Source organism: Gymnoscopelus braueri (assembly GCF_963280865.1).
Source record: "Gymnoscopelus braueri genome assembly, chromosome: 17".
NCBI lineage: Eukaryota > Metazoa > Chordata > Actinopteri > Myctophiformes > Myctophidae > Gymnoscopelus > Gymnoscopelus braueri.
In genome coordinates this window covers 47,054,405-47,065,047 of record NC_137617.1, presented here as the reverse complement: position 1 = coordinate 47,065,047, position 10,643 = coordinate 47,054,405, and the positions used below count along the sequence as shown (strand labels likewise).

At 39.2% G+C, this 10,643-nt stretch overlaps 1 protein-coding gene across 1 annotated transcript; it reads left to right on the top strand.

The window, feature by feature from the left end:
• Positions 1–1,775: 1,775 nt before the first annotated feature.
• LOC308105190 (butyrophilin-like protein 10) lies at positions 1,776–7,690 on the top strand (the record flags this gene model as incomplete). Its single annotated transcript, XM_080455825.1, has 5 exons — positions 1,776–1,791; positions 4,167–4,517; positions 4,878–5,153; positions 5,452–5,596; positions 5,752–7,690. The coding sequence occupies 5 exons, from the start codon at positions 1,776–1,778 to the stop codon at positions 5,951–5,953; spliced, it is 990 nt and encodes a 329-aa protein (XP_080311951.1). The 3' UTR covers positions 5,954–7,690.
• Between the last annotated feature and the right edge of the window lie 2,953 nt (positions 7,691–10,643).

Genomic DNA, 10,643 nt, shown 5'->3' with positions numbered 1-10,643 from the left:
CTTGAGTGGTTTCAAAAATGTTGATTTTTTTTGTTGACATTTCCTTTTTAGAACCGATATTTATATCAGTCTCAAACGCAGCTAGACCGAGCCAAGGGACTCGACATTTTACTTTTCTTAAAAACATAGGCTATTACCTTGTTGTATGCAGGCTATTGTTTAGTTCTGCGGAACCCTGGTTCCACCAACATTTCACTGCTCGTAGGCTACGTGTAACATAGCCCTGGTCCAGAGCGTTAGTGAGTTCTCTCTAACGCCCTGCCAGGCACGCTGGTAGACTCATAGACCGGAAATTCCACTGCCATCCGAGGTCTCCAACTTTAGTAAAACAAAAAATAAACAAAACTATTTCGCTACTCACCGAAACAAAGGCTGTTGTTGAAAGTCTATTCTCCAGGGTGGGAAGCCTCTCAGCACCCCACCTTATCTGTATAATACACTTTTTGGGCAGAAAATAAAATATGTCCACTAGACAGAAATTATTGTATTTACTCCACTGCGCCCCCTACAGATCTGGTAAATTTAAATTACCATTGACCAACTCTGTAGGGGGCGCAGTGGAGTCATTAAAATGATTTCCGTCCGGGGGACATATTTTATTTTCTGCCCAAAAAGTGTATTAAACAGATAAGGTGGGGTGATGAGAGGCTTTCCACCCTGAAGAATAGACTTTCAACAACACAAAACAGCCTTTGTACCGGATTCAGAGTTAATAGCCTATATTATATGACCGTCTTGATCCAATCTTAGACCTAAATGTACCCTTCAATTTCTTGTTTAGCCCCGAAATGAATTGATATCACAGGTTTTAGTATTTGTATAAATATTGGGCCTTAATGTAATAACAAATATATGTATCTAGCCCCTCATGTATACCATGAATGTAAAAATACAATCAAATATAACAACATACTAAATAAATATATAGGCTATTTTGTTTTTGAAGTGCCCAGACATATAGTCTACTAAGTGCCCACTGTTCCCCCCACACTCTACTCTGGTAGCTAGTCATGTCTTTCCCAAAGAAAGCAAAATCTGTATTTCAAAAGAAAAAATAAACCAAGGGTGATTGGTATAAATGTATTGAGGTAGGTCTACAACATAGCCTATGTCATGTATAGTCCATACAGTTAACTGACGCATAGGTTAGTTAGTTAATCCACTGCAGTAGCGTAGCTACTGCTTTAGCCCTAGAATGTCTGTGATCTTACATACATTTCAAGTATTCCAAATACACAGTCATAGATCTCTCTCGGTCCCCCACTGTGTAGTGCCCATCTGCGCGGCCATAAAAGTGCTCTAAACTCCGTCTGTACTCACCCATTCATTACCCCGCACCAATAACAAGCACCTGTCAATTGTGTGTCCCAAACATTTGTGCGTCCTAAAGGAAGTTACGTATATTCAGTGCTGCAATCATTCCTGGCCCCTCGCGTCGCACAGAACTCGTCCGTGTGCAGCTCGTGAATAAGTGGAGATATTTGACTAAACACACGTTTTCTGGCAGAACTTTCACATGGATATGAAACTAGAGGACAAAATATGACTACACGTCTTAGGAATTAATTATTGGGTGAGTACAGACGGAGTTTAGAGCACTTTTATGGCCGCGCAGATGGGCACTACACAGTGGGGGACCGAGAGAGATCTATGACTGTGTATTTGGAATACTTGAAATGTATGTAAGATCACAGACATTCTAGGGCTACTACTGCTTGTGTGTCACACTGGAACTTGGGCCTGGCTAGGCCTATTTGGAGGTCTCCCTCCGCAGCATGAGGTGCCTGTCAGGTACCTCATCAAGTCAATCTACGCCTAGATTGTACATTGGTGGCTAGATGATGGCATTGGCTGATATAACTTGACAGTACAGACTAGAAAAGTTTTACGGGCTTGCTGCCAAGGACAACAACATGCAGTCAAACGATCGGAGTGGAGATTTCGTCTTGCAACACGAGTTGGAGATTTCGTCTTGCAACGCGAGACCACTGCGCGAGACTAGCTCACAAGAGGCTTCCGGCACGGGCTCGTGACGTAGTCGTCGTCTCCTTTGTTTATGGTCTCAGAGTGGTTTGCTTAAAAAATGGCGGACCATACCCATCACATCTTGGCAATGTTGTTAATATGGATGTATTCCATTTCCACATGGATCAGCTGTGTTACAGCGACAGGTAACGCGTCGATAAACTATATGTAATGAATGATGAAAATCACTTAAATCAGTTGACATAAAAGAGCATGAGTTGTGGCATTGATCGCTAGCCTTAGCTCTGGTCAACTCGCTAACGCTCTGGACCAGAGTTAGCATAGCACTGCTGCTGCCTGTCAGCGACAGTGCAAACACTATATTGAGTAAATAAGAGTGCACTATCAATGAAGTGCAACAATATAAGGATAGCAGGTCAACATCAAACCTATAGCATCTATTCTATAGTCACATCTGTGTCCCATCACTGTAGCTTGAGACTCGATCACTTTAGTGTTATTATCACCCAGGACTGAGGTGTCTGGCAAATAGAGGTACTTTTGACTTATTTTCCAATGTAAAGGTAGTGACATGTCTGTAGTAAGACACTGGATGATCTTCCGCTGTGAAACAACTGTTGATTTTTTTTTTCTTTCTTTAGTTTTTTACAGCCTGGCCAGAATGTAACCAGAATATTATATTATGATATATATATTATGATACAACATACATGTTATGTATTAAATACACAGCCATAGATCACACCCATGACCTCCCATGTAAGTGGTTACGTATTGGTTGCTATAGCACCTTTGTTTGCACCTCCAACACATCATTCCTTTCCCCTATTTACACGTACAGTATAGGGCCTAGTATGCTAAAAGAGTACAGACCGATGGGAAACCTTTTTTTTTTTTTTTTTATGTTAAATATCTCAAAAAGTACAAAAAAAAACTATCAAGAATAAAAATAATACTGTTGACTGTGATTCCAATAGAAGGCTAAACATTTTAACTTTTGAAGTTTCTAGGTGAAAGTATGATGGAGGAGAAAGGGTCCAAGTTTTGGGGGAGAATATAATAGTGAATGTGAGCTAATTATTTATCCAAAGATGTATTTTGAGCTGAGAAATTGTGCTGTCTGTCTGTCTGTCTGTCTGTCTGTCTGTCTGTCTGTCTGTCTGCCTGCCTGTCTGTCTGTCTGTCTGTCTGTGCCAATTTCTTCCCCACAATAGAAGCCAGTTCTCCCAAATGACCCATATCCAGTTCCCCAAAAACACAATTAATAGCTCATCTATATCATATCGTTGCAAATGTATTAACCTACCTTCTGAGAAGTCCACCAGTAGCAAAAACACAAGTGTGTGAGGAAAATGAGCCATTTCTCTTCTGTACAACACAGCAGCAAAGAGGAGGGAAGATACATTTACCAGACCCTGATTTATGGCCCCATTCCTTGTGGAAGTTTAACTATTTCCTTGGTGAGTGGTCAGTAGTAGTACTAATGTACTGACGTACTGACCACTGAATCAGTAAATGTGCTGACTCACTCTCATACGAGTAAACATTCTGATACACTTGGTGCCATGCCCATGGCCAGAAACCTCTTATCTCCGTATTTTGACTTTTTTCGTAATTAATACTTGTCATTTTAGTCACACAAAAGTAGCAAAAATAACCGATCTACAAGCTCAAAACGTGTCGCAGTGCGACGCGTTTTGAGCTTGTAGATCTGCTATTTTTTCAAATTTGATTTTTTTTTAAGCTATATTTTAATTAGAATCCTGAAAAGTAACATTTTTATTTCATTTCCATCTCCACTTATTTCATAAGTTATACTTATGTTAACTTTATGAACTTAAATACAAACATTAAAAGTTGTATCACTCTGTGAGTAGGCCTACTACTCATCCAATAATGAATTGCTGTGACTTGGGGTCAGCTATTGTCATCTAGTCTCATATCCACTTGAAAGTTTTGACAGAAAAAGCGTGTTTAGTAAAATCATTTCAGGCCCGTGTTGTGTAAGGGAATGTTGTAATATCACAACCATTCTATGGCTAAAACAGAACCTATTCACAAAAATACATGAAAACATATTCGTACAGAGGGATGAAACACAAAAATAGTTTATTTTCATTACGATACAAAAGAAAGAAAGATTAATGTCACTACATTAAAGCATTGTGTTTTGTTTTAAGGAGAACCCCAACGTCAGGTGGTCGGGTCCAACCAGGCGGTGTTGGCCAAAGTGGGGGATGATGTGACTCTTCCATGTCACATTAAACCATATGTCAATGCCTCCAAGAAGACAGTTGAGTGGACCAGACCAGACCTGGACCCTCCATATGTGAATCTCCTCCAGCAGGGACACATCCAGTCCCACCCTCTGAACCTGTTGTACAGTCAGAGGGCGTTCCTGTTTGATGAGGAGCTGTCTCATGGTAACATCTCACTGAAGATCTTCAGAGTGCAGCTTGAGGGGGCGTTCCAGTGTTATGTTCCAAACCTGAACTCTGATTCTGACCGCACCACCATCCAGCTCTTTGTTGGTAATGTTTAACCACTTACGTCATATATACTTACATAGCTGATCTACAAGCTGCGTTGTGAGCTTGTAGATCTGCTATTTCTGATATTTTAAACATTTGTTTTGCCTATAATGGGGATGCCAGGTTGAAAGTGTTAAATGCTCAAAACATGAATGGAAAAACAAGGATGAGAAAAGCGAGAGGATAAAATCGTTTAATGCAGAATGGTGAGGGAGAGAGAATCAGGGACCTCTCAGGAGATTTTTACAGGCTACTGAATTTCCAGTTTTCCACAGCACTCATCATTAAGATGAGGTTGATTGACAGAGAGATACTGTACATGGATATATTGATCGATAATGGTGATTATTTGTTTTGCAGGGGCTGTGTCTCAACCTGTGATCTCTTCAGCTGGACCAAAAGACCATGGCTGGTCTTTGACGTGTGATTCCGGGTGCTGGTATCCAGAACCTGAGGTGTCTTGGCTGGACAGTGAGGGAAACAACATCACTGCTGACTCCTCAGTGATGGACAGAGATCCACAAAACTGTTACGCTGTCCAGAGCAACGTGACGGTGAGACGAACAGGAAATGTGACATGCAGAGTTCACCTTACACACATCAACCATACTGTTGAGACACAGCATGTCATCTCAGGTAATGACCGTTTCCATCACTCCCAATGCAAGGCGTTGTGAGTTTGTAGATCAGCTATTTAAAAAAAATGTTGCCTCTTTCAATATTTGACGATGTTTGACAATTTTTCATAGTGTAGTTGGTTACTTTTCATGTAGTAATGGTCTTATTAATTGTTTTATGATTTATTTCATTTTCGAGGTATTAAAAAGGTCTTAAAAGTTCTTCAATTGTCACTTTAGAAATGTGTAGATAAACTTATACAGGGTATCTATATGTTATGTTGACTGTAGTTGTGTCTTTGCTCTCTGTGTTTCAGAGCTCAGAGTTCTTATGATTCCTGCAGAGGGTGGACTAACAGCAGGAGCGATTGCAGGGATTACCATTGGTGGATTGGTGGCAGCATTGGTGGCAGCATTGGCAATATGGGGATGTATCTGTTGGAATAAAGAAGCAGCCATCTGGTAAATCTTGACCTGAATTGTTAACTAATTTATTTTTCACATTTATTTGATATTCTGTATATCCATCCATAATCTTCAGTATGTATATATAATGATTATGTGAATATTAAATTGATCAGTGTCTCCACTCTCAAACTGTTTTATATCTCAACTAGCTGGGGTGCCCAGAAGGCCCAGAAGAACTCGGTGGAGGTGTCTTTCAGCCTTACCAACAGCAAGAACGGGGATCACACACTCACTGAACCACTCACGGAAGAAGGCACACAGGTTAGCTATAACACTGAAGCCCACTCCTCCCAGCATCTTTTTGACTTCAAGGAAAAATCACGGTTGCACCCAACAGCAGAGGATGTGTGAGAGGACGAGGACGAGAAAGAGGACAACAGGCAGAGGAAGAAATAGACCATAGCACACCCTCACACCAGCATAGGAATGAAGGGAAAAAATACTGTATATACTATAAATACTATATTACTATACTATATAATATATATCGGTTGTTTATAGACGGAGCTGCGAACACATGCATTTGAGACGAGCTGACTTCTTGTTGAGAGTTAAATAAAATATAATTATTGGAGTAAATGACGCACCACAGCACGGAACTCCGTGAAGTTTATATGACTGGCTTAAGTATTAAAGAACACATAATGTCTTGTATTCGGAATTAACCGCGTGATGCCAAAGATTAAACATTAAAACTATCGATTTTAACAATGTGTCCCCTATTAAAACATCTCACTTTTTAAAGTATGTGTCTGTGCCAATTAACACACACAGACACCGTTTTACCGTTTTATTGTATCATGTATTTTATATATTTTAAACAATGTAATGGTCTTACGGAATGAGGTTGGTAGTGAGAATGTTGTCTTTAGCATTAGTCGCACTGGACTAATATTATCAGAAGACCCCTGTTTGCCAAAATATGCAAGGCAATTTGCTAGACTTGTAGAATTTTTACTTTACTACAAGTTATAGACATGTCCAATTTGCACGAGATTAAGATCACATATAACCTCATCAGGTGGTACTCGTCTATTGTGGGCATTTGACTACCTTGATATCCAAGAAGCTGACTTCCTTATTGTCTGTAGTACTCACTGTGAAGCAAAGATGTTCAGCTGCTCCTGTATTCATGAAACGTGCAGATCTTGTTCCATGCCTGAGAATTCTATCAAACATATCATGTAAAACACTACATACTGTACAGTATGAAATGGATTCTCTGGGCACAATATGAACTTGAAAATGTTAGTGCCTATCTTCTGCAGCTAGAAATGAATGTATGGATTAGAACCACTCACTATCAACTCCTCTCTCCTTGTATCCATTCTAGCCACTTTTGATAGATGCTCAGTTAAAATGCAGTTGGTTGTTTATATTTATATTTGTTTTAGCTAATACCAAGGAAGTGGAATATCTCACTCCAGTTCTTAGGTCTTTATACTGGCTCCCTGTATGTGAAATAATTTATTTCAAAATACTACTGTTGGTTTATAAAGCATTGAATGGTTAAGTGCTAGAATACATTTCCAATCTAGTGCCATATTATGAACCATCTGAAACAAACAATCAGAAAAAAATATTATTCTGCACTGTAATTTACTTTTATTGTTCTGTTTTATTTGTACAACTTCTATTGTATTTGTCTTGTAATGTTGGGTTTTTTGCTGCTGTCTCTCTCTTACTATTAAGGAGATTGGTGTTTAAACTGTTACAAATGCAACTTTTGTTAGTGAATACAATATTATTTAGTCTAATCTGTATAGTAGAATCTGTTAACTCATTAAGACCTGAGGCCGATTCTGCAAATGCCTTCTAAACCAGTAGTTCTCACAATTTCAAGATTTAAAAAAAATAGCAGATGTTCAAGCTCGCAGTGCCGCACGAAGTGACGTGCTGTGAGCTTGTATATCTGCTATTTTTGAATAGCCAATGCAAAAATTGAAAATGACACAGATGCTTTCCTGGTTTTAATAGGTTAATACATTCAGTCAAATATCCTTTTACAATGTTTATTTTGCATAAAGTTTAATTGCCTTGTTGCCTTGCTGAAAAAAATGAACTTGCCCTGAGAAATGGAAAATGAATAAAGACATATGTTAAGAACCACATCAATTGTACTAATAGAGGGTGGTTTGTTTATTTATGTCATATATGTTCTGTAAAAACTGAAAATAAAAGGAACATAAAAGGATGTAGCATTGTCTAGTGATCCATTTCTTCCTTTGTATTTGTGACATTGTTATATGTCAAGATGTGCCATTTCAACAGGGCCGACTCCCTTACTAGAATAAATATATTTTATTGCACTGGCTCACTTCTATCTAGTCATGGAGTTTTGGGGTTAACTGGACCACTTTTTCTCCACTACTTGGGTATAATAACTGGTACTATTAGAGACCACTTTGACTTTAGTGCTCAGTTAACTGGTGTTCATTTGAAATGTGTTTGTGAAAATTGTAAATCCTGAGGAAAATGCTGGTTTGTAAATGGATTTGCACTATTTTTCAACTTGTATTATGTGTAGATTAATACACCAAACTGTAATGTGAATCATCAAATTACCAAAATATAAACTGCCAAAAAATTTAAATTAAATAAACTAATACTTAACAGTATTTATGTGTGTGGGGCAAACCTACATACCTGGAAGTGTAAGCAGCTTTAAAATACTTTGTTATTTGCAACTTCAACCTTCCTTTCATACTGTGTGACCCAGGTCTGGGTATAGGTCTACTGTGGTTATGTGGTCTGGTGGTGCCACCTAGTGGACTAGTGCTGCACGGTTGCTTTCACAATCAAGAGGAACTTTGGTTTCAGACAAGTTTTCACTTTTAGCCCAAGTCACTAATTAAAAATGAATAGCTCACCTCGTCCGTGATGCTATCACCTTCTGTAGGATTATTTATGGCAATATCCTTAAATTAATAAGCCTGGTAATTGAATAATACATTATCTAAAATAACCATGTTGACATTTTCCAATTCAGCTGAATGTCCTTTATTTTATGACGTGTGAACTTCCAAGTCTTTCACTCACTGTTGGTTACTGAACAGCAGGCACTGACCATTATCACAATGACTGCAGCCATACTGGGAGCCACACAGGCTAGATGACTGCACCCGAATGACACGGCCCGCGCGGTGTACACAGTACACAGTACCGGCCTTGCGGAGATCTGCGCTCCACAGAGTGCACTTTTGTACTTGATTTATTGGATTTATGCATAAATCAATCATAGATTGAACTTAAATGAGTCTCAAAGGGTTTTAAATGGCCACATTTACAAAGGAAACAAACACCGCCTGATCTTTGACCCGTCATCAGGCAAGGAAACAACCCAAAGAGGAAAAAAAAAACCTTGGCAGGAAATAAAAGGAAGAAACCTCAGGATCACAAAAGATTGGACCCCGTAAAAGGGGGTCCAATCACTCTGACAGACGTGCAGAGTGGGTGATTAGCAATAGTAACGCATTATACACAATCATATAAATAGTAAAGAAAAATAACTGAGGGATATTAAACGTTCAGTGAAGTCAACAGGACATAAATATGATGTCTGATTCAGGACACAGCCGTGGAAAGAGACTTTCAACTCCCCTCTCATATCACTGACTTCTTGGAATTATGCATGTGTGTAATATGTATGCCGCGTGTGTTTATGTCAGTGCAGAGGCATTGCATCTGATCAGTAAGCAGTGAAAGAAACAACAGCTTTTTTTCCTCTTTCTTTTCTTTTACTTGGTTTGTGTGGTTTTTCTCTGGTACCTCTGCTTCATCTAGCACATTTGCCACTTGGGCCCTCGTACTAAAAGCTTGGTCTTGTGGTTTTGGGGGGCCGGATGTCTGTTTGTTAGGTTTCGTTTTTTATCATGTTTCTGACTAACTGAGGTATGGCTATGCCTACTTAATCAGCACTGAAAGCTAAAGCTAAGGCAAACAGAGGGGGGGGGGGGTTGAATGGAGTGACGGTTTTCTTTCCACCATATGTGTGTGTTGTGTTGTGTATTGTATTGCATTGTATTGTATTCTGTATGTATACTTTAGAGCTGAGCCAGAGGTTTTTATACCAGTTTGATATTGATTTAGAAACCCTTAATACCAACTTTGACCAACTGGTTTCACACACTTATTTATTCTTAAATTGACAGGACTCCCACAATTCAACAGGATTAACGGTTTTGGAGAAATGTGAATATCAAAAGGAGACATGGTTCCACTTAAACACATCATGTCATCATGACATCTTAAGCCCAGCTGTGGTCTGTATTGTAGCTACATGGGCACATATGGGTAATTAATTATACCGTAAAGCTGTAAGGGTGTGGGTTCAAATCCCATGGTGTGATAAAACATTTTTCTGGGGTGATTTTTTTGCACTACAATGTGTTAATAATAATTATGTTTCATGGTTCACTTGATATAAATTGATGAGTTTACTAACCCCCACCCACCCCCAGAATTCCTCCTTTGACTCAATTCTAAAGTGTTGTTATGCTGTGTGTGTGTGTGTGTGTGTGTGTGTGTGTGTGTGTGTGTGTGTGTGTGTGTGTGTGTGTGTGTGTGTGTGTGTGTGTGTGTGTGTGTGTGTGTGTGTGTGTGTGTTGTTATGCTGTGTGTGTGTGTGTGTGTGTGTGTGTGTGTGTGTGTGTGTGTGTGTGTGTGTGTGTGTGTGTGTGTGTGTGTGTGTGTGTGTGTGTGTGTGTGTGTGTGTGTGTGTGTGTGTCACAGTACCAATTGCATAGATGACTGAATTCATATGACTGAACGTCTGCCTCAGGCTGCAACCCACGCAATTTCTCAGAATTGCACCCTTTTGATTTGTGTGGAGTTGGTGTCATACTGTATGTATGTGTTGTTGTGGTTTTGTTGATGGAAGCATCCTGTCAACACATCCTGTTCTCTTCTGAGTAACAGTACACCTACTGTAGTTTCAGTTACACTCCTACAGTAATCTTTTAAGTTTCCACTAAAAAGATTAACTGTTTCAATTTTAATTCAAGATTGTACATGCAATTAATGCATTTCAGAGACAATCAAT